The sequence below is a fragment of the Mustelus asterias genome, chromosome 8, assembly GCF_964213995.1.
Source record: "Mustelus asterias chromosome 8, sMusAst1.hap1.1, whole genome shotgun sequence".
NCBI classification, from domain to species: domain Eukaryota; kingdom Metazoa; phylum Chordata; class Chondrichthyes; order Carcharhiniformes; family Triakidae; genus Mustelus; species Mustelus asterias.
Window position 1 is genome coordinate 50,418,652 of NC_135808.1, and position 25,027 is coordinate 50,443,678.

The 25,027-nt window shown below is 45.8% G+C and overlaps 1 gene segment (V, D, J or C); it reads left to right on the forward strand.

The window, feature by feature from the left end:
• Positions 1 to 17,045: 17,045 nt before the first annotated feature.
• LOC144497144 (Ig kappa chain V region Mem5-like) lies at positions 17,046 to 24,822 on the forward strand. The segment is given in 4 exon segments: positions 17,046 to 17,163; positions 17,350 to 17,637; positions 19,398 to 19,436; positions 23,974 to 24,822. Coding segments are annotated over 4 exon segments (705 nt in total).
• Positions 24,823 to 25,027: the final 205 nt, after the last annotated feature.

Here is a 25,027-nt window from a genome sequence, read left to right on the forward strand (position 1 = left end):
TCCCTACTTCCCTCCATTTATTCTGCATTCTCACCATCTCCCCTCGATTTCTCACTGAATCCTCCGGTTTCCTAGTCTTTCCTGTGGCCAGGTTCACCTGCCCCCTTCCCCTTGGGATTGTTCGATTGCTTTGTTCCATCAACTTTCTGGTTGTGGTCAGGGTTCTCTCCACCGCTCCCCGAGACATTCGGTCTGGGGCAGCGTCGATGTTTAACATCCTGTCCCACCTTGGACTGAATACATAACCAGTGAGGGTCCGACCCACACGATGAGAGTTTGTCACCGTAAAGGAGTCAGGGATCTGTAGCAGAAAGTGTGATTAATGTCAGTCTCTAATCCTGCGGATAGGAATCTCATCCTGTCCATGGAAGCCTTTCACTGAAAGGTTAAATCTCTGTTAACTGATCCTGTACTGACTAAACTGTCAATTCTCTGTCACTGCTAATTTGTGTTGGATTGTTTTTAATTTTTCAATCAATTGTATTTTGTCATTTCTGTTGCTGTGGCGATAGCCTCTTGGTCAGGTTGTTGTTGTAAATGAGAATTGGTTCTCAACTGACTCACCTGGTTAAATAAAGATTCAGTAAAATAAATGTCTGAGATAAAAGCAAAATACTGCGTCTGCTGAAATCTGAAACAAATCCCGGACGTTCCGGTTCCCGCTGAACCATTACCTTATCCCTCACTCTGGCATCTCCTGGGTAGTCACTCCCCCTCAAGACTCTAGACTTGAAACGTTGGCTCTACACTCTCTCCACAGATGCTGTCAGACCTGCTGAGATTTTCCAGCATTTTCTGTGTTTGTGTGTGAACTTAATGACTCGGGAGACACAATGGCTCAGGGGTTAGCACTGCTGCCTCACAGCGCCAGGGACCTGGGTTCAATTCCGGCCTGGTGTGACTGTGTGGAGTTTGCACATTCTCCCGGTGTCTGTGTGGGTTTCCTCCGGGTGCTCCAGTTTCCTCCAACACTCCAAAGGTTAGATTGATTGGCCAAGCTAAATTGACCATGAGTGTCCCAAGATGTGTCGGTTAGAGGGATTAGCAGGGTGAATAAATGGGGTTGCGGGGATAGGGGCTGGAGAGGATTGTTGTCGGTGCAGATTAGCTGGGTCGATTGGCCTCCTTCTGCACTGTCGGGGTTCTATGAGGTAGAAAGCAATCCCCTGTGAGAATGCAGCAGTGTGTAGGGGAGGTTTGGACTGTCTTGAAAGTCTTCAAGAAGTTTCTATCCCTCTGCCCCTGATATGTTCCGTCATTATCTTCCTGTGATAAACTGATCAGAAATGTGATTGTGTTTCTCCCAGCTCCTGTCACGGGCTGTGTAACTACTAATTCCTGTCAGTTTTCCTGTACATTGATAATATGGAATTTCTCCACAGTCTGATGTGTGTGTGGAGGCACCGTACTAAATCTTATATCTTCAATATCTGTCCTAACATTATCTATCAATTCCTGAGACAACATGTCCCATCCCCTCCCTTCAGACTGTGAGTCAGTCATATTAATGAGTTGGAAGCCCTCTGGTCTACTGTCCCCCTGAAGTTGTATGTCTGTCATTGGATTCACTTCCTGCTCTGTCACTCACACTCCTCCTGACTCTTTTCTTACCCAGGGGGCACAAGTTTGGTCACTTTTCTGTAGCCCCATCAGCCAATAAGGTCAGAACGAGGCTGGTCAAATTGTCGCTCACCTCCAGGCTCCCGATTGGAACATCCTGGTACTTGCCATCATTGGAGGGTAAATCCCGGGCATTCCGGTGCCCCCTTAACCATGACCTTATCCCTCACTCTGGCATGTCCTGGGGGAGTCGCTCCCCCTCATTTCATTCTGCTCCTCCTGCTGCTGTGTGAGCTCAGACCTCAATTCCTGAAGCTGTCTACACAACTCTACAATGTAGCTTCTTCTCCTCTCTTTCAATGGCCCAGTATCTTCACTTCCAGTGAGGCTCCCAGCTCTGCCTGTCATCATGGTGTTAATCCTGTGTTCCTACTTTGTGTAGCTGATTAATACACTCACTAATACACCCACCCACCCTTTGTCCAGCTCTCCCTTTACCTGAACCCAACTTGTGGTCAGTTGTTGGGAAAAATTATTTTTCCAGACCCTTCAATTGTCTCAAACACAGATTCCTTCTCATTTCTTGTTTTTTATTCCTTCTGGCCACGATTCTCCTCAAGTCAGTTTCTCTATTGCCTCGATCGTTTAAAAAACTGTTTTCTTACTCTTTAGGCCATATTAACCATTTCATGTCAAAGGCGGTGTGGGGGGTGGGGAGGTCTCTCACTCTGGATCTTTGCTTATCTCCCCCTGTCTGGTTCCAATGTCACAGCTGATGGCCAGATTATTAAATTCAGGTCTCTTCAGTAGTTTGTATGTTGTGTCCTTTTTCCCGCACTCCATCTCTGACCCTGAATCATTTGCTCAGAACCTTTCACACAGACAATAGTTCGCAACTTATCTGGTTCAGTTTGTCTGGAGGGACTTTCCAGTCCAATAAAGTGCTTTCATGTAAGGAGCGGTGAGAGTTCCTTTCAGAGTCTCACTGAGGTTCAGAACCGGACTCTGGACGGAACAGGAATGAGCGACTGGGACAAGTTTTGTGTTAAAACAACCATTTTATTGAATAATGATAAAAAGAATATATAAGAAAGATAATGTGTATGGAAAGGAAGAAAGATAACTTTATTGAAAGGAGAAAGCACTCTGTATATATCTGAAGAATAGAAGACAGTCGGATGTTTGTTTAAACACAAACGATAGCCCCAATTTGCGCTGTTCCATGACAGCTCCCCAGAATTGGTACACGTTCCCCTCCCCTGGGTACACACATGCCCAAGTTGCTGAGTAACCTCAATGGGTGAACACTACAGTCAGTCACTTAAGGGGCGATACGGTGGCACAGTGATTAGCACTGATGCCTCACAGGGCCAGGGAACCGGGTTCGATTCTCATCTTGGGTCACAGTCTGTGCAGAGTCTGCATGTTCTCCCCGTGTCTGTGTGGGTTTCCTCCGGGTGCTCCGGTTTCCTCCCACTGTCTGCAAGATGTGCTGGTTAGGAGTTTTGGCCATGCCAAATTCTCCCTCAGTGTACCCGAACAGGCGTCAGAGTGTGGCGACGAGGTGATTTTCACAGTAACTTCATTGCAGCGTTAATGTAAGACTAATTGTTGCATTAAGAAATAAAATTTTGTTTAAACATTTCTGTTTCTAACCCTTCCTCCTGTTGTCCCTGGGTGACTATTCCACCTTGGCTGCAGCACTCAGTCTCTGAAACAATGTCTCTTTAACCTGGATTTCTGGCTCCATTCCAGTCTTGTGAAGACTGTGACACTGTCTGTCCCAAAACAAATCTCAGTTCTTCCCACAGGGACCTCAATGTGAAGCAGACTTTGTAATATTCAGCTTGTTGACGGAGCTCTTGATGATGTCTTCACATCTGTCATCAATCAGCTGTTATGTCCATCAATTAAACGTCATCTTCTGATGCTTCAGGTGAGCACTCCAGATAAGATTCCTCAGCGACTTGGTCTGTAGACCAAGGCTCACAGAATGTGGTAGGCACGGTAAGTAGTCTCACAACACCAGGTTAAAGTCCAACAGGTTTATTTGATAGCACGAGCTTTCGGAGCGCCGCTCTTTCATCAGGTGATGAAGGAGCAGCGCTCCGAAAGCTCGTGCTACCAAATAAACCTGGTGGGATTTAACCTGGTGTTGTGAGACGACTTACTGTGCCTACCCCAGTCCAACACCGGCAACACCACAGAATGCGGTAGAACAGTACCTGTAATAAACAAGAAACAACTTATTTTAATATTCTAGCTTGAGAAAGTGGAGAAACAAAAGATTGAGTCTGAACAACAGCTGTGTGGCCAGTCCAGAGAGAAAACACGATCTGGAAAAACAGCTCACCCCTGATTCTTCTTCTGAATGAATCAGAGCACAATCACAGCTGGGTTAAGATCAGTGTGGATCAGGTGAGAAAATACAAAATGAGTTCAAATATTAAAAATCAGAGCAGGGCAGAAATAAAATGTAAAATACAAAATTATAAAAGTTAGTGGCAGCAGCAGGCCTCAGGCCTACACTCAGAATATTTTAAAAATAGAAATCAGGCCGATTTGACTTTTTTTCATTCATTCATGGGACATGGCATTGCTGGCTGGCCAGCAGTTATTGCCCATCCCTACTTGCCCTTGAGAAGGTGGTGCTGAGCTGCCTTCTTGAATCACTGCAGCCCACGGGCTGTGGGTTGACCCACAATGCCACTAGGGAGGGAATTCCAGGATTTGAACCCAGCAACTGTGAAGGAACGGCGATATATTTCCAAGTCAGGAAAGTGAGTGGCTTGGAGATGAACTTGCAGGTAGTGGTATTCCCATGTATCTGCTGCCCTTGTCCTTCTAGATGGAAGTGGTCGCGGGTTTGGAAGGTGCTGTCTAAGGATTTTTGGTGAATTGCTGCAGTGCATCTTGTAGATAGTACACACTGCTGCGACTGAGCGTCGGTGCTGAAGGGATTGAATGTTTGTAGATGTGGTGCCAATCAAGTGGGCTGCTTTGTCCGGGATTGTCAAGCTTTTTGATTGTTGTTGGAGCTGCACCCATCCAGGCAAGTGGGGAGTATTCCATCACACTCCTGACTTGTAGATGGTGAATAGGCTTTGGGGAGTCAGGAGATGAGTTACTCACCGCAGTATTCCTTGCCTCTGACCTGCTCTTGTAGCCACTGTGTTTATGTGGTGAGTTCAATTGAGTTTCTGGTCAATGGTGACCCCAAGGATGTTGACAGTGGGGGATTCAGTGATGGTAACACCATTGAATGTCAAAGGGCATTAGAGTGTCTCTTATTGGTGATGGTCATTGCCTGGCATTTGTGTAGCGTGAATGTTACTTGCCACTTGTCAGCCCAAGCCTGGATATTGTCCAGGTCTTACTGCATTTGAACATGGACTGCTTCAGTATCTGAGGAGTCATGAATGGTGCTGAACATTGTGCAGTCATCAGCAAACATCCCCACTTCTGACCTTATGATGGAGGGAAGTTCATTGATGAAGGAGCTGAAGATTGTTGGGCCGAGGACACGACTCTGAGGAAGTCCAGACATTAACATGTTTTGTGTCTTTATCATCTTCCCCTCTGTTAAGAATTGGGGAAAATGAAAATAAACAAATGACATTGGGATAAAACAGGGAGATGTCTGAAGAGATGTGAATTGGCATCTCAGTGAGAAAAGCAAGTGTTTACTGAGGTAACTGAGGAAAGCAATGGGGTTTAGAAAAGATAACTTCAAAGTGGAGGGATAAGGAAATCGACACGTAAATGCCCAAAGCCGATTCCACAGGGTGGGTAACATCAAAGGGAAAGAATGATATATCCATAGCACAGTGACTGGGGGAAAGGGGAGACAGACACAGACACAGCTAACATCAGCACACACTCAGCTGCAGAAACAGTCTCCTGAAAATAAGCAGCAGGTTTCACCTTCACTGAAACTGAAGACAGTTTTCCCGAACGCTGACACATAACCCGTGTGTGGTAATTATTCACTGGATTTAGCTCACAGAGTTACATAATATTGGATGTTGTTTTGGAACAAAGGGACATCTCAGTGTTCAGGAAACGTAGGTGATTGAGAACAAAGGGGTAGCTTCATGTAATAGTGTGTGTGTCTAGCCCTCAGTGCAGTTAAATATATTGTCGTGTATTCTCGAGCTTGTGTGTTTTTTTTCTTTTACCTGGATGAATATTCTGTATTAATTGTTCACACAAAGACTGGACTATTTCTCCCTGGTTCACACACTTTTCCTCACAGGATACCAGAGTGAAAATCGACACCACTAAGAACCAATGTTCCATGTTCCCATTCTGAGCTTTGAGATCCTCTCACATTTAACATCAGCGCGGTTCTTAACACCTCAAACAACATTCTCTTCTCTGGAAACTAACTCTGGAGATTGTTGCTGGTGATTTTTACATTTTAAAATGATTCCAGATCCGAATAGTTTTGTTGTTGAGCTGCCTGCTTTAACTCTGATACAAGTTACATTTCTGACAAACTTCAAGCTTTCGGGTTTATATTTTGGGAAGAGACAAACACATTTTAAACTCTTCCTTCAGCACAGAAGCTTTCAGCATTTGGATTTGTGTCAATTGTTGTCAAACCTTTTAAAATAAACATTTCCTGTTGAGAACTTGATCAGGACCCAAAGCTCAAATCTTTAAACTTTGTAAGAATTATAATTTCCACTTTCAAAACTGAAACTCCCTTTTCCTGATGTGTGTGGCTTTGTATCCAGATTGAAAATCCCACATGTTTATCAACACATGTTGGTGGTGTTGTGGATAGTTTGGAGGGATGTCAGAAGCTGCAGCGTGACATAGATAGGATGCAAGACTGGGCGGAGAAGTGGCAGATGGACTTCAACCCGGATAAATGTGTAGTGGTCCATTTTGGCAGGTCAAATGGGATGAAGGAGTATAATATCAAGGGTAAGACTCTTAGCAGTGTAGAGGATCAGAAGGACCTTGGGGTCCGGGTCCATAGGACTCTTAAATCGGCCTCGCAGGTAGAGGAGGTGGTTAAGAAGGCATATGGTGTGCTGACCTTCATCAATCGAGGGACTGAGTTTAGGAGTCCGGGGATAATGATGCAGCTATATAAGACCCTTGATCAGTGAGTCCATATCAGATCCCCTGTCCCCAAGCAAAAGATACCATTGGCCCTGAAGGGGTTAAATCATTTTCTTTCAACATAAAGTAAAGGTTCTAAACCAATGTGCAAACTCCACACAGACAGTGACCCAAACCGGGAATCAAACCCAGGTCCCACGGTGCCACCTGGTTCTAAACCATGACCATGCTGTGGGAATAAAAATCTTCAGATCAATTCTCAGAGTCTTAACGTTGCTGGCAATCTTGTTCCATTTGTGGTTCTCTGGAAATAAAGACACAAGGTCCATTCTGCTCAGGGGAATGGATTCAGCAATCTGAAAGTTCAAGCTGTTGTTGCAAAGAGTTCACTCTGTGTTCGTCTGCAAGAGGTTGCTGCAAAGCTGCTTCATTTTCAACACAGGGAAAAGCTGGTGTATCTTTAGAGAACAATCAAACTCTGCTTTCTGGACAGAAATCTCAACTCAAACCTTTTCACTTCAAACTTTGCTTTGTGTCATTATATTGTCCTTGAATCCAACTCATTATCCACATTGTGAAGCTTCAAATTGCTGAAACTTCACACACAAATGAGAAATTAGGGAAGGAAACACATGGTCTCCACCTGGACCGAGCTGGGTTCAGTGTTCTGGCGAAGAGAGTAAATGGGGTGGTCAATAGGACTTTAAACTAGAGATTGGGGGGGAAGGGAAAGTCAGGGAACCAAGAGGTGAAGGAATCAGTGGGAAGCGTAGCTGCTTAGGATTACAAAAAATCACGAAAAGACAGCGCTCAGGAGAGGTTACGATAGTCCCCATCTCACAAAATATGACACAGTGTCTGGAAAGGCTCAGTAAACCAAGGTCCACCACACTACGAAAACAAAAAGGGACGGTCAATAGGGAATTAAAGGTGCTATATTTAAATGCCCGCAGTGTCCGGAACAAGGTAGATGAGCTTGTGGCCCAGATTGTGACTGGCAGGTATGATGTGGTAGGCATCACAGAGACGTGGTTGCAGGGGGTTCAGGACTGGCAGTTAAACATCCAGGGATTCACAACCTATCGAAAAGACAGAGAGGTGGGTAGAGGGGGCGGGGTTGCCTTGTTAATTAGAAATGAAATTAAATCAATAGCACTAAACGACATAGGGTCAGACGATGTGGAGTCTGTGTGGGTAGAGTTGAGGAACCACAAAGGCAAAAAAACCATAATGGGAGTTATGTACAGGCCTCCTGACAGTGGTCAGGACCAGGGGCACAAAATGCACCACGAAATAGAAAGGGCATGTCAGAAAGGCAAGGTCACAGTGATCATGGGGGATTTCAATATGCAGGTGGACTGGGTAAATAATGTTGCCAGTGGACCCAAAGAAAGGGAATTCATTGAATGTTTACAGGATGGCTTTTTGGAACAGCTTGTGATGGAGCCCACGAGGGAACAGGCTATTCTGGACTTAGTGTTATGTCATGAGCCAGACGTGATAAAAGATCTTAAAGTAAGGGAACACTTAGGAAGCAGTGATCATAATATGGTAGAATTCAGTCTGCAATTTGAAAGAAGGAAGGCAGAATCAGATGTGAAGGTTCTACAGTTAAATAAAGGTAATTACAGGCGCATGAGGGAGGAACTGACAAAAATCGACTGGAAGCAGAGCCTAGTGGGAAAGACAGTAGAACAGCAATGGCAGGAGTTTCTGGGAGTAATTGAGGACACAGTGCAGAGGTTCATCCCAAACAAAAGAAAGGTTATCAGAGGGGGGATTAGGCAGCCATGGCTGACAAAGGAAGTCAGGGAATGCATCAAGGCAAAAGAGAGAGCCTATAATGTGGCAAAGAGTAGTGGGAAGTCAGAAGATTGGGAAGGCTATAAAAACAAACAGAGGATAACAAAGAGAGAAATAAGGAAGGAGAGGATCAAATATGAAGGTAGGCTAGCCAGTAACATTAGGAATGATAGTAAAAGTTTCTTTAAATACATTAAAAACAAACGGGAGGCAAAAGTAGACATTGGGCCGCTCCAAAATGACGCTGGTAATCTCGTGATGGGAGACAAGGAAATAGCTGAGGAACTTAATAAGTACTTTGCGTCAGTCTTCACAGTAGAAGACATGAGTAATATCCCAACAATTCAGGAAAGTCAGGGGGCAGAGTTGAATATGGTTGCCATCACAAAGGAGAAAGTGCTAGAGAAACTAAAAGGTCTGAAAATTGATAAATCTCCGGGCCCAGATGGGCTACATCCTAGAGTTCTAAAGGAGATAGCTGAAGAAATAGTGGAGGCGTTAGTTATGATCTTTCAAAAGTCACTGGAGTCAGGGAAAGTCCCAGAGGATTGGAAAATCGCTGTTGTAACCCCACTGTTCAAGAAGGGAACAAGAAAAAAGATGGAAAATTATAGGCCAATTAGCCTAACTTCAGTTGTTGGCAAAATTCTAGAATCCATCGTTAAGGATGAGATTTCTAAATTCTTGGAAGTGCAGGGTCGGATTAGGACAAGTCAGCATGGATTTAGTAAGGGGAGGTCGTGCCTGACAAACCTGTTAGAGTTCTTTGAAGAGATAACAAATAGGTTAGACCAAGGAGAGCCAATGGATGTTATCTATCTTGACTTCCAAAAGGCCTTTGACAAGGTGCCTCACGGGAGACTGCTGAGTAAAATAAGGGCCCATGGTATTCGAGGCAAGGTACTAACATGGATTGATGATTGGCTGTCAGACAGAAGGCAGAGAGTTGGGATAAAAGGTTCTTTCTCAGAATGGCAACCGGTGACAAGTGGTGTCCCGCAGGGTTCAGTGTTGGGGCCACAGCTGTTCTCTTTATATATTAACGATCTAGATGACGGGACTGGGGGCATTCTGGCCAAGTTTGCCGATGATACAAAGATAGGTGGAGGGGCAGGTAGTATTGAGGAGGTGGGGAGGCTGCAGAAAGATTTAGACAGTTTAGGAGAGTGGTCCAAGAAGTGGCTGATGAAATTCAACGTGGGCAAGTGCGAGGTCGTGCACTTTGGAAAAAAGAATAGAGGCATGGACTATTTTCTAAAGGGTGACAAAATTCATAATGCTAAAGTGCAAAGGGACTTGGGAGTCCTAGTCCAGGATTCTCTAAAGGTAAACTTGCAGGTTGAGTCCGTAATTAAGAAAGCAAATGTAATGTTGTCATTTATCTCAAGAGGCTTGGAATACAAAAGCAGGGATGTACTTCTGAGGCTTTATAAAGCACTGGTTAGGCCCCATTTGGAGTACTGTGAGCAATTTTGGGCCCCACACCTCAGGAAGGACATACTGGCACTGGAGCGGGTCCAGCGGAGATTCGCACGGATGATCCCAGGAATGGTAGGCCTGACATACGATGAACGTCTGAGGATCGTGGGATTATATTCATTGGAGTTTAGGAGGTTGAGGGGAGATCTGATAGAAACTTACAAGATAATGAACGGCTTAGATAGGATGGACGTAGGGAAGTTGTTTCCATTAGCAGGGGAGACTAGGACGCGGGGGCACAGCCTTAGAATAAAAGGGAGTCACTTTAGAACAGAGATGAGGAGAAATTTCTTCAGCCAGAGAGTGGTAGGTCTGTGGAATTCATTGCCACAGAGGGCTGTGGAGGCCGAGACGTTGAGCGTCTTCAAGACAGAAATTGATAAATTCTTGATTTCTCGAGGAATTAAGGGCTATGGGGAGAGAGCGGGTAAATGGAGTTGAAATCAACCATGATTGAATGGTGGAGTGGACTCGATGGGCCGAATGGCCTTACTTCCGCTCCTATGTCTTATGGTCTTATGGTCTTATGGAAAGCTCACACACACAAATTCTTCATTGTACACAAACACACACAAATAGAAAGATATGTATATTTCCATTCTGATAACAATTATATGAACAACATTAAACTTTCAGACTCAAAACAAAGCTACAAGTAGTAGTGGAGGGGGTGGGAGGAATCTTGGAGACTTCCACCGACAGGAACAATCTAAACAGCCGAAGCTCCCATTTCCTCAGTCCCTGCCTGTCACTGCTCAAGAACGCCCCGAGGGGAACCCTCTCGGTCTGTCACTCACTTGCCCTCTCTCATGCTCTCGCTCCCTCTCTCTCTCTCTCTGTGTCTCTCACGATCTCTCTCTCTCTCTCCTGGATGAAAGCTTTAGCGATTTGCAGCAAATGAATTCATTTTCACCTTTTTAATTGTTTGAAACAATTCAGTGAGTGACATTTTGAGTCCCCAATCTAAATTTTTCCCTCTCACTCACTACACTTGACACCAGGAAACGGTTAATACCATTTTACTGCACTATGTCTCTCACTACACCTGTCACTAGGAAACGGTCAATACTGTTTTACTGCACCGTGTCTCTCACTACACCTGTCACTAGGAAACGGTCAATACTGTTTTACTGCACTATGTCTCTCACTACACCTGAAGTGGGGTGAATGAAATGATTTTACTGAGATTGAAGTTAAAACATTCATTATTAGCTGGAGAATGGACAAATGTAGAGATGAAGGCATGATGGTAAATTGAGCCAATGTTATTGGAATGAACAAGGTCACTGAATCTTCAAATCCCAGCCCAGCCCTTCAGGGGTGAGATCAGGAAACACTTCGTCACTTGGAGACTGGTGGAAATCTGGAACTTTCTCCCTGAAAAAAAGCTGTTGAGGCTGCGGGGGAGCCAATTGAAAATGTTCAAACTGAGCTTCCTCCATCTGTCTCTACTATCCCCAAGTCTTTGCCTCTTCGCTCCCTGTTTGTGAAAACTCTCCTGTGTAGTCAGCTCATTCCGATTCCCGGGGGACGAGGCTGGTCTTTGTGATGTGGAGGATTTGGGGGAGGTCAGATCGGGGTCAAAGATGAGGCCAATGTTGTAGAGAGTCTGGTTGAGCAGCAGACAGTGCTCAGGGGGAGGGATGGAGTTTGTATCGGGAGCTGAAGACCAATGGCTTTGAACTTCCCAATGTGTTTCCCAGTGAGCCTGGCTCCTCAGTCCTGACTGCTCTGAGCTGCTGTTCTTTTCACTGATTGGACAGTTATTGTTAGAGATTCAGACCACAGCACAAATCCCCAGTGTCAAAAATAACTGCAAAGACTGTCAGATCGGAAGATTGAAACGTAACCAACAGAGGAAGTGAAAGAAGGAGCTCAGAGCAGCTGGATGTTTGTTACTGAGACGGGAGAAAATGGTGAACCGTGTCCACTACCTCCAATCTCCCAGCACAGAAGGCACAGTGGGATACAGTCAGGAGGGAGTTATCCTGGGAATCCTCAACAACAATTCCAGACTCCATGTAGTCTCTCAGTACATGTCAAACATGGACAAGGAAACTAAATAGCGTAACCCCCTCAGCTGATGAATCAGTTCTCCTCCATGTTGAAAAGCACTTGGAGGAAGCACTGAGGGTGGCAAGGACACAGAGTGTACTCTGGGTGGGGACTTCAATGTCCATCACCAAGAGTTACTCGGTAGCACCACCACACACCGAGCTGGCCGGGTCCTAAAGGACATAGCTGCTAGACTGGGACTGCGGCAGGTGGGGAGGGAACCAACAAGAGGGAGAAACATACTCGACCTCATCCTCACCAACCTGCCTGCCGCAGATGCATCTGTCCATGACAGTATCGGTAGCAGTGACCACCGCACAGTCCTTGTGGAGATAAAATCCCATCTTCACATTGAGGGTACCCTCCATCGTGTTGTGTGGCACTGCCACCGTGCTAAATGGGATCGATTTCAAACAGATCTAGCAACTCAAAACTGGCATCCATGAGGCACTGTGGGCCATCAGCAGCAGCAGAATTGTACTCAACCACAATCTGTAACCTCATGGCCCGGCATATCCCCCACTCTACCATTACCACCCAGCCTGGGGATCAACCCTGGTTCAATGAAGAGTGCAGGAGGGCCTGACAGGAGCAACAGCAGATGTACTGAAAAATGAGGTGTTAACCTGGTGAAGCTACAACACAGGACTGTGTGCCAAACAGCAGAAGCAGCAAGTGATAGACAGAGCTAAACCATCCCACAAACAATGGATCAGATCTAAGCTCTGCAGTCCTGCCACATCCAGCCGTGAATGGTGGTGGACAATTAAACAACTCACTGGAGGAGGAGGCTCCACAAATATCCCCATCCTTAATGATGGCGGAACCCAGCACATTAGTGGAAAAAATAAGGCTGATACTGCAAAGACTCTGGGTCCCGATAATAATCCAGCAACAGGCCTGAAGACTTGTGCTCCAGAACTTCCCTTGCTCCCAGCCAAGCTGTTCCAGTACAGCTACAACACTGGCATCTATCCGGAAATGTGGAAAATTGTACAGGTATGTCGTGTATACCAAAAAACAGGACAAATCTATTCTGGCCAATTCCCGCCCCATCAGTCTACTCTGCATCATCAGCAAAGAGATTGATAGAACTGTCGATGACACATTCTAACAGCTGTAATCAGCAATAACCTGCTCACTGACACTCAGTCTGGGTTCCACCAGGGTCACTCAGCTCCTGACCTCATTACAGCCTTGGTTCAAACATGGACAAAAGAGCTGAACCCCAGAGGTGAGGTGAGAGTGACTGCCCTTGACATCAAGGCAGCATTTGACCGAGTGTGGCATCAAGGAGCCCTCGCAAAACTGGAGTCAATGGGAATCAGGGGGAAACTCTCCACTGGTTGGAGTCACACCCAGCACAATGGTAGATGGTTGTGGTTCTAGGATTTCAATCTGAGATTGCCCCAGGACATCACTGCAGGAGTTCCTCAGGGTAGTGTCCTCAGCCCAACCATCTTCAGCTGCTTCATCAATGACCTTCCCTCCATCATAAGGTCAGAAATGGGGATGTTCGCTGATGACTGCACAATGTTCAGCACCATTCACAACTCCTCAGATCCTGAAGCAGTCTATGTCCAAATGCAGCAAGATCTGGACAATATCCAGGCTTGGGGTGACAAGTGGAAAGTAACAATCACACCTCGCAAGTGCCAGGCAAGGACCATCTCCAACAAGAGAGAATTTTAACATCTCCCCTTGACATTAACTGTCATTACCATCGCTGAATTCCCCCACTATTAACATCCTGGTTGTTATGATTGACCAAAAACTGAACAGGAAAAGCCATATAAATACTGTGGTTACAAGAGCAGGTGAGTAGTTAAGAATACTGTGGAGAGTAACTCACCTCATGGCTCCCCAAAGCCTGCCCACCATCTACAGAGCACAAGTCAGGAGTGTGATGGAATACTCTCGACTTCCCAGGATGAGTGCAGCTCCAACAACACTCAAGAAGCTCAACATCATTCAGGACAAAGCAGCCTCGCTTGATTGATTCCCCTTCCACTAACATTCAATTCCTTCACCACTGTCGAACAGTGGCAGCCGTGTGTACCATCTACAAGATGCCCTGCATGAACTCACCAAGGTTCCTGAGGCAGCACCTTCCAAACCCACAACCACTACTAACTGGAAAGATGCAGATCACTGGGAACACAACCACCCGGAGATTCCCCTCCAAGTCCCTCACCATCCTGACTTGGAAATATAGTGCCATTCCTTCACTGTCGCTGGGTCAAAATCCTGGAACTGCCTCCCTAACAGCACTGTGGTTGTGCCTACACCTCATGGACTGCAGCGGTTCAAGAAGGCAGCTCACCACCATCTCCTCAGGGCAATTAAGGATGGGCAATAAATGCTGGTGTAGCCAGTGACACCAACTTCCCGTGAATGAATAAATTATTAAAAAGTTCTACAATGTCTCATTCTGTGTGTTGAACTCTGGAACCTGTCGGCAGGATATTTGACTGCAGGAGCCTTCACCAGTGTCCAATTCTCACCCCAACCGAAATCCACACAGAACCTGAATTTATATAGCACCTTCGTGTACAACACAGCCCAAGATGTGTCACAGAGCGGCAGTAAGGAACGGGGGTGGGAGAGGGTGGGGGTGGAGGAACGTGAAGAGGAGAGATTGAAGACTTGGGTGAAAGGATGGAGCTTGATGGGGAGAGAGGCTTGGAGAGGGGGAGGGATTAGGGGTGGGAGGTCAGAGTGCAGGGCCTGGATGTCTGAAGGCTCTGCAGTCAATGGTGGGATGAAGGAAGCAGCGATGGGCAGGAGAGCAGAGTCAGAAGATGGAAGGTGAGGGAGGGAATGTGAGTCTGCAGAGGTAGGGAGGAGTGAGGCCATGGAGGGAATTGGAGGGCAGTGAGGTCAGGGGTAACAGGAGAGATTAAGTTAGTTAGGATTATATTCACTGAAGTTTGAGGATAAAGGGTAAACCTTTTAGAACTGAGGTGAGGAGAAATTTCTTCACCCAGAGGGTGGAGAATGTGTGGAATGCACTTTGACAGAATGGGGTTGAGGCCAAAACTTTGTCTGATTTCAAGAAGAAATTAGATATAGCTCTTGGGGCTAAAGGGATCAAGGGATATGAGAGGAAGGGGCCGGATCAGGATATTAAATTCGATGATCAGTCATGATCAAAATGAATGGTGGAGAAGGCTTGAAGGGCCGAATGGCCTACTCTTGCTTCAAGATTCTATATTCCTATGTCACTGAGGTCAAGGGTAACATGTCAGTGAGGTCAGGGGTGATGGGTCAGTGAGGTCAGAGGTAGTGTTGGAACGACACTTGGTGTGAGACAGGATCCAGACTCACTGCGTTTGGGACAAGTTCGGGTTTATGGAGTGTAGATGAAGGGAGCCGGGAGAGGATATCGGAATAATAGAGTTAGGAGGAGTGAGAAGCAGGGATAAGAGTCTCTGCGCTCATGGGGCTGATGTAGTGTAGAGACGGACAATGTTGTAGAGATGGAAATAAGAGGCCTACGTGATGGATAGGATGTGGAGTTTGAAGCTCAGCTACTGGAAGCTACAGTGGGAAGGAGGCCCATGTCTACTGGTCCCTATTGGAGGCTCCAGTGGGGAGGAAGCCCATGTTTACTGGTCCCTATTGGAGGCTCCAGTGGGAAGGAGGCCCATGTTTACTGGTCCCTATTGGAGGGTCCAGTGGGACATGGACACCATGGTGGATGTGGAGCAGTTTCTTTATGTTATAAATGTGTGATTGTTCACTTTTGAGGAAGTCACAAAGTGGGTGAAGGGAACTTGTAGATGTGATATATAGGGAATTCCAAAAGGTATTTGATAAATTGCCACATCAAATCTTGCTACACAAGATACGAGCTGATGGTGTGTGGGTAACATATTAGCATTAAAAGAGGATTGGTTAGCGAACAGAGACCAGAGAGAGGGGTAAATGATTGTTTTGGGGTTGGGAAGTTGTAATTAGTGGAATTCTGGAACAATCAGTGCTGGGACCACAACTATTCACAATCCATATCAATGACTTGGATGAAGGGAGTGAATGGAGCTGATGTCCCAATGACAGCAGCATGGTCAGTGCAGGCTTAGAGGGTCGAAGGGCCTGTTCCTGTGCTGTAATTTTCTTTGTTTTTTGACACTAAGATAGTTGGGGAAAGTAAGTTATCAAGAGGAGATAGAGAGTCTGCAAACAGATGGAAACAAGGGAAGTGAGTGGCTAAACATTTGGAATATAACTGGGTAAATGTGAATGTGTCCACTTTGGCAGGAAGAATAGAACAGCAGTAAACTATTGAAATGGAGAGAGATTGCACAACTCGGTGCTACAGAGGGATCTGGCTGTCCTGGGACATGAATCACAACAAGTTAGTCTGCAGCTACAGCAAGTGATTAGGAAGACAAATGGAATATTGGTGTTTATTACAAGGAGAATGGAATATAAAAATAGGGAAGTTTTACTGCAGCTGTACAGTGTCTCGGTGAGACCACATCTGGAATACTGTACATTTTGGTCTCCTTATTTGAAAAAGGATATAATTGTGTTAGAAGCAGTTCAGAGAAGATTCACTCGACACATTCCAGGGGTGAGGGGTTATCTTATGAAGAAAAGTTGGACAGGTTGGGCCTGAACCCATTGGAGTTTAGAAGAATGAGAGGTGATCTTATTGAAACATATCAGATTGTGAGGGGACTGACAGAGTGGATACCAGGAGGGTGGTGCCTCTTCTGGGGCAGAGTGAGATGAGTGGACAGACGGATAGAAGTGCTGGAGAGAAAGTGATGGAGAAGGAGAGCTGAATTGAGGAAGGGAGAGGGAGAGAATGACAAGAGAGAAAGAATGAGTGAAGGAGAGGGCAAAGAAGGAGAATAAGACAGGAACAACAAGAGAGAGAGACCGAGAGAGGGGGATCAGAGAGAGGGGGAACAGAGAAGGGGGAATAGAGAGAGCGGGAGCAGAGACTGAGGGACAGAGACTGAGGGAGGGAGAGAGAAGAAGAGGAAGTGAAAGGTGCTGACGTGGTTTCTCTGGGTCAGACCATTTACAGACTGAGGAACAGGCAGTGAGACTCTGACAGGCTGCAGCTTTATAAAGCAGAGCCCAGTGAAGGGAGAGTTTATCAGTAACCAGGCACAGGGACACGACCACACACCATGATTTCAGCCATCCAGCTGCTCTGGCCTCTGGCATTCTGCATCGCAGGTACAAATCTCTCTCCTTCCACCTTGAATATTTTCCTGCTCTCCATTTCAATCCAATTCTCCTGACTTGTGATTGAAGGGAAAATGCTGAAAGGAGAGGAACAGTCAGTGTCTCCAACAATATGTCATTGTACAGCGTCTTTCTGTGACAGTTCTTACTTCACTCTGTTTCTCTATTACCCCTCAGGTATCAGTGGAGACATCATCATGACCCAGTCTCCCCCGGTGCTGTCAGTGAGCCTGGGCCAGACCGCCACCATCACCTGCACGGCCAGTCAATCTGTTAGCAGTTACGTGAGTTGGTATCAACAGCGAGAAGGACAGAAACCGGCTCTGCTGATCTATGATGCATCAAGTCGATTCACAGGAATATCCGACCGATTCACCGGCAGTGGATCTGGGACACAATACACCCTGACAATCAGCAATGTACAGAATGAGGATGTCGCTGATTATTACTGTCAGTACGGTTACAGCTCCTCCTACACAGTGATACAGAGCCTTACAAAAACCCCAACACACACAGCACCACCTCCTGTACTGACACATCCCACAGTTTTATATAATATATAATAATGGACACACAGTCCCACCTCCTGGACTGACACATCCCACAGTTTTATATAATATATAATAATGGACACACAGTCCCACCTCCTGTACTGACACATCCCACAGTGTTATATAATATATAATAATGGACACACAGTCCCACCTCCTGTACTGACACATCCCACAGTTTAATATAATATATAATAATGGACACACAGTCCCACCTCCTGTACTGACACATCCCACAGTTTTATATAATATATAATAATGGACACACAGTCCCACCTCCTGTACTGACACATCCCACAGTGTTATATAATATATAATAATGGACACACAGTCCCACCTCCTGTACTGACACATCCCACAGTTTTATATAATATATAATAATGAACACACAGTCCCACCTCCTGTACTGACACATCCCACAGTTTTATATAATATATAATAATGGACACACAGTCCCACCTCCTGTACTGACACATCCCACAGTTTCATATAATATATAATAATGGACACACAGTCCCACCTCCTGTACTGACACATCCCACAGTTTCATATAATATATAATAATGGACACACAGTCCCACCTCCTGTACTGACACATCCCACAGTGTTATATAATATATAATAATGGACACACAGTCCCACCTCCTGTACTGACACATCCCACAGTTTCATATAATATATAATAATGGACACACAGCACCACCTCCTGTACTGACACATCCCACAGTTTTATATAATATATAATAATGAACACACAGTCCCACCTCCTGTACTGACACATCCCACAGTTTTATATAATATATAATAATGGACACACAGTCCCACCTCCTGTACTGACACATCCCACAGTTTTATATAATATATAATAATGGACACACAGTCCCACCTCCTGTACTGACACATCCCACAGTTTTATATAATATATAATAATGGACACACAGCACCACCTCCTGTACTGACACATCCCACAGTTTTATATAATATATAATAATGGACACACAGTCCCACCTCCTGTACTGACACATCCCACAGTTTTATATAATATATAATAATGGACACACAGTCCCACCTCCTGTACTGACACATCCCACAGTTTTATATAATATATAATAATGGACACACAGTCCCACCTCCTGTACTGACACATCCCACAGTTTTATATAATATATAATAAAGACAAGAAAGGAAACTGGACAAATTATTTGCACTGTCCACTACACACTCCAGTCCCTGTGGTGTCCACCGCTCGCTGAAGGCCTCGAGTTTCCCGCTTACTCTCCATGTCCACATATGAAGAGCAGCTGAAAGATTCATCATCTCAAATTAGAATTCTCAACTCTCCCGACAAAACACTGAGACATTGAGAGAAACAGAGAGAGAGAAACAGAGAGAGAGAAAGAGTGAGAGAGAAACAGAGAGAGAGAAACAGAGAGAGAGAAACAGAGAGAGAGAAAGAGTGAGAGAGAAACAGAGAGAGAGAAACAGAGAGAGAGAAACAGAGAGAGAGAAACAGAGAGAGAGAAAGAGTGAGAGAGAAAGAGTGAGAGAGAAAGAGTGAGAGAGAAACAGAGAGAGAGAAACAGAGAGAGAGAAAGAGTGAGAGAGAAGAGATGAGTGAGTGAGTGAGGCAGAGAGCAGAGGTTTTTGTACAGCTCCTGCACTGGAAGCTGTCAGTGTGCCTTACGTTCGGTAAAGGAACCAAACTCAGACTGAGTAAGTAAAGCCCAATCCTCCGTTATTAACCCTTTCAATGCTGAAACTTTCTCAAACACAAATGCTGAATAGTTGAAGGTGTTGGTGAGGAAGCTGCAGTCAATGAAATGGTTGATTGAAGAACATTGTGTGGAACAGGGAGCCCAGCTGTATTTCTTTCCTTCCATTCCCCCCTTTAAGCAGCAAGATATAAGTAAGCAGCTTTTACCCACCGTGTGGAGGAGATCTGGACGTTTGCAGACTGTGCTCACATTCCTGCAGCATGGAGTGAAATCACTCTCTAGGCTCCTGTCAGTCTCAGTGTGACACACACAGGCAGAGTTTGATGTGAAGTCGGACTCCCTGTCACACTCTCTGATATAACTGATCACAGCACCAGCACAGTGAGACACCGAGGTGCCACCTCCCCCAGCTTTCACTCTGCTCTCTCCACTCCCTGCTTATCTCTTGCTAAAGTTCTGATGACAAACAGCTACAGCAGGGCCCACAATCCAGTGGCTTCAGTGTTCCAGGCTTTTGGAGAGACTCTCAGTTACTTTCTCTCTGGGACGATTTCAGTCCGATATTTATCCCGGATCCAACATCACTGAAAATGCTGATTGTTCTCATTGCTGTGAGTGGGATCTTGCTGTGTACATGTTGTGACCAGTCCTCAGACAAGGTCCCTCGTTTGTTAACTTCCTGAACTCGATCCCAATTTTGTTTTGCTCCTGGGTGAGGAGTAATCAGCTGGAATCCCGCACTCGATTGGTCTCAACAGGGTTCATTTAAAATGGATCCCTTCACCCGTGGAAACCTTACACAGTCCACATAGTCCTTTATTAGCCTTTGAATCTCTACAGTGCAGAAGGAGGCTATTCAGTCCATCGAATCTGTACCAACTCTCTGAAAGAGCTTCTTACCCAGGCTCCCCACCCTATCCCTGTAACCCTGCGCATTTACCATTGCTAATCCACCTAAAGGACACACTAGGGGTAATTTAGCATGGCCAATCCATCTGACCTGCAGATCTTTGGACTGTGGGAGGAAACTGGACCATCCGGAGGAATGTCTCAACTCACATTCTGTCACACCCGCACCAGTACACAGAGCTCAGGTGTGCAGTTGGATTTTTAACCCATTTCCCTGTTGTTTCCTGAAAGGTAACAAACAAACATGTCTTTCACCCCAGAGTCAGTTTACTTTGAACTCAGACCATTTCCACATTCTGAGGTATAACTCAACAGCAGGTGGGTTTTGAATGTCTGCTGAGATGTGACAATCAGTCTCCATTGTTTCCGTAACAAAAGGAGATTAAAGTTTAGTCTGAGACATTTTTTCTATCTCCATTTCTATTTCCTGTTTGATGAAATCCCTGACATCTTTCAGGTGTGACATTCCATCTTCTCTCAGGACAATCAGTCAAATATAACCCACATCGGAATTTTCCAGAAGCTGGTCACTTTACATTCTCGGCCATCTTGGCTCAGTCATCGTCTCATAGAAATTTACTGCACAGAAAGAGGCCCTTCAGCCCATCCTGTCTCTGCCGGCCATTAAGCACCCAACTATTCTAATCCCATTTTCCAGCACTTGGTTCATAGCCTTGTATGGTTTGGAATTTCAAATGCTCATCTAAATACTTCTTAAATGTTGTGAGGGTTCCTGTATCTACCATTGTTTCAGGCAGTGAGTTCCAGATTCCCAACAGCCTCTGAGTGAAAAAGTTTTTCCTCCAATCCCTCAAAATCTTCTGCCTCTGAGATTAAATCTATGCTCCCTGGTTTTTGAATCTGCTGCTAAAAGGGGAAAAGTTTCTTCGTATCTGCTCTATGTCTTCATAATTCTGACCTGCTGCGGTTATACAGGTCCTTGGTGAGGCCGCACTGGGAATATTGTGCGCAGTTTTGGTCTCCCTATCTCAGGAAGGATATATTTGCTCCAGAGGGAGTGCAGAGAAGGTATCCCAGACTGATTCCTGTTATAATGGGACTGATGTATGAGGAGACATTGAGTTGGTTAAGACTTGTATTCACTGGAGTTCAGAGGCAACTCATGGAGACCTAACAGGTGAGGGGGATTAGTGAGGTAAATACATGGGGTTATGGGGTAAGAGTTGATGCAGACTCGATGGGCCGAATGGCCTCCGCCTGCACTTCAGGGATTCTATTGTCCATGTCTGTGCCGGCCACCAAGCACCTATCTATTCCAATCCCATTTTCCAGCACTTGGTCCGTTGCCTTGTTTGCTTTGGAATTTCAAGCGCTTATCTAAATGTTTCTTAAATGTTGTGAGTGCTCCCACCTCCACCACCCTTTCAGGCAGTGAGTTCCAGATTCCCAGCACCCTCTGGGTGAAAAGATTTCCCTCAAGTCCCTCAAAATCTGCTGCCTCTGTGATTAAGGGGAAAAGTTTCCTCATATCTACCCTATCTCTGTCCCTCGTAATTCTGTCTTTCTGCAGTTATACAGGGCCTTGGTGAGGCCACACTGGGAATAATGTGTACAGTTTTACTCTCCTTATCTGAGGAAGGACGTTTTTGCGACAGAGGGAGTGCAGCAAAGGTTTACTGGAATGATTTCTGCGATAGTGGGATTGATGTAGGAGGAGAGATTGTGTTGGTTAAGATTATATTTTTTTAAAGTTTATTTATGAGTCACAAATAGGCTTACATTTACACTGCAATGAAGTCACTGTGAAAATCCCCATGTGGGCACATTCCGGTGCCTGTTCGGGGATACTGAGGGAGTATTTAGCGTGGCCAATTCACCTAACCTGCACACCTTTTGGACTGTGAGAGGAATCTGGAGCACCTGGAGGAAACCCACACAGACATGGAGAGAATGTGCAAACTCCATTCAGACAGTGACCCAAGCTGGCAATTGAACCTGGGTCCCTGGCACTGTGAGGCAGCAGTGCTAACCACTGTGCCACCGTGCTGCCCCCACTGCAGTTCAGAAGAATGAGGGGGGATCAACAAAGAACAAAGAACAGTACAGCACAGGAAACAGGCCCTTCGGCCCTCCAAGCCTGTGCCGCTCCTTGGTCCAACTCGACCAATCGTTTGTATCCCTCCATTCCCAGGCTGCTCATGTGACTATCCAGGTAAGTCTTAAACGATGTCAGCGTGCCTGCCTCCACCACCCTACTTGGCAGCGCATTCCAGCCCCCACCACCCTCTGTGTAAAAAACCTCCCTCTGATGTCTGAGTTATACTTCGCCCCTCTCAGCCTGAGCCCGTGACCCCTCGTGATCGTCACCTCCGACCTGGGAAAAAGCTTCCCACTGTTCACCCTATCTATACCCTTCATAATCTTGTACACCTCTATTAGATCTCCCCTCATTCTCCGTCTTTCCAAGGAGAACAACCCCAGTCTACCCAATCTCTCCTCATAGCTAAGACCCTCCATACCAGGCAACATCCTGGTAAACCTTCTCTGCACTCTCTCTAACGCCTCCACATCCTTCTGGTAGTGCGGCGACCAGAACTGGACGCAGTACTCCAAATGTGGCCTAACCAGCGTTCTATACAGCTGCATCATCGGACTCCAGCTTTTATACTCTATACCCCGTCCTATAAAGGCAAGCATACCATATGCCTTCTTCACCACCTTCTCCACCTGTGTTGCCACCTTCAAGGATTTGTGGACTTGCACACCTAGGTCCCTCTGTGTTTCTATACTCCTGATGACTCTGCCATTTATTGTATAACTCCTCCCTACATTATTTCTTCCAAAATGCATCACTTCGCATTTATCCGGATTAAACTCCATCTGCCACCTCTCCGCCCAATTTTCCAGCCTATTTATATCCTGCTGTATTGCCCGACAATGCTCTTCGCTATCTGCAATTCCAGCCATCTTCGTGTCATCCGCAAACTTGCTGATTACACCAGTTACACCTTCTTCCAAATCATTTATATATATCAGAAATAGCAGAGGTCCCAGTACAGAGCCCTGCGGAACACCACTGGTCACAGACCTCCAGCCGGGAAAAGACCCTTCGACCACTACCCTCTGTCTCCTATGGCTAAGCCAGTTCTCCACCCATCTAGCCACTTCTCCTTGAGACGTGTATTGTCTCCAGACAGGACAGCGAGTGAGATTTTGCACATCCAGGCAGGTTGTGGGGGTTACAGATAGTGTGACATGAACCCAAGTTCCCGGTTGAGGCCGTCCCCATGCGTGCGGAACCTAGCTATCATTTTGGCAAATCCCAGTTTCGTGAAATTGGCCTTTTCCCAATTTAAAATGTTTACTCTCAATCGCTCTTTCCCCTTTTCCATAACAACTCTAAATCTAACTGTATTATGATCACTATTACCCAAATGCTCTCCCACTGATACACCTTCCACAAGCCGAGATTCATTCTATAAAACTGCCCAAAACTGCCCCTTCTCTTGTTGGGATTGTTCCGTGCTGGTTAAAAAAATTCCCCCGGAATGGATTTGCAGAATTGTGTAACGTTGAAACATTGACACTGATTTGATCCCAGTCAATATTCGGGAAGTTGAAAGCCTGAAATGGCAGTGATTAAAATTCCTTCTCTTCTCTTTCAGCCCGTGAGAATTCACAACCCACGCTGACCCTGCTGCCCCCCTCCCCGGAGGAGGTCAAGACCAAGGGCACTGCCACCCTGGTGTGCCTTGCCGATCACTTCTATCCCGACCAGGTGGAGGTGAAATGGAAGAAGGATGGTGCAGCCATTTCCAACGGGGTTCAGACCAGCAACTACCTGCGAGCTTCAGACAACACCTACAGCGTCAGCAGCCTGCTGACCCTCTCTGGCTCCGACTGGGAGTCCAACGCCCGCTTCTCCTGTGCCCTCACCCACGTGAGCCTCTCCTCTCCCCTCAGCAAGAGCGTCAGGAGATCAGAATGTGCCTAGAGTGTTAGAGACAGTCCACAGAGGAGACACAACATGGAATAGAACAGGGGTGAGCTGGGAGGGCAAAGGTCATTGTCAGCACTGAGTTACAACTCTCTTCCTTCTCGGGACTGAGTCTGAGACACTTCTGAGGGTCAGAGGTTAAAGCACGTTATTGGGATAGTGTAGAGGGAGCTTTACTCTATATCTAACCCCGTGCTGTTCCTGTCCTGACAGTGTCGACTCGTGATAACAAGTATAACCTCTGGAAGATGCTGAAGAGTGTCAGCTGTACAATAAAAATGTGACCCTGTGAAGTGTCTGCTTCAGTAAACCAGACCTCCTTCCTGCTCACCCTGCAGTTACAATTGAAGCTTTAGTCACTGTTTAAAGGGACAGGATTCTCATGTTATTGAGAAAATCTCCACAAGTGTTTTAATAAACCTCCATTCTCCCTGTGAATTTCTCCAGCTTCCTCTGGCTGGGCTGTTTTTTCTGTCAATGTCAATGTGTAAAAGGTAATAAACATTAAGAATATTCAGTTTCTGTCTGGTGAGTGCTTTGGAAATGTCCCACCTCCCCATCAGCTGATTGGCTGCATTTCACCAAATGATTGTCCGGATTGGCTGCTTGGCCTGTCAATCAAAGACACATCTGCAGAAGATTGGATTCAAAGCCAATGATCATTCATTTGAAAATGATCAGTTTGATCTGGAATCTCTTGAGTGACAAGATTGAAAACAGAG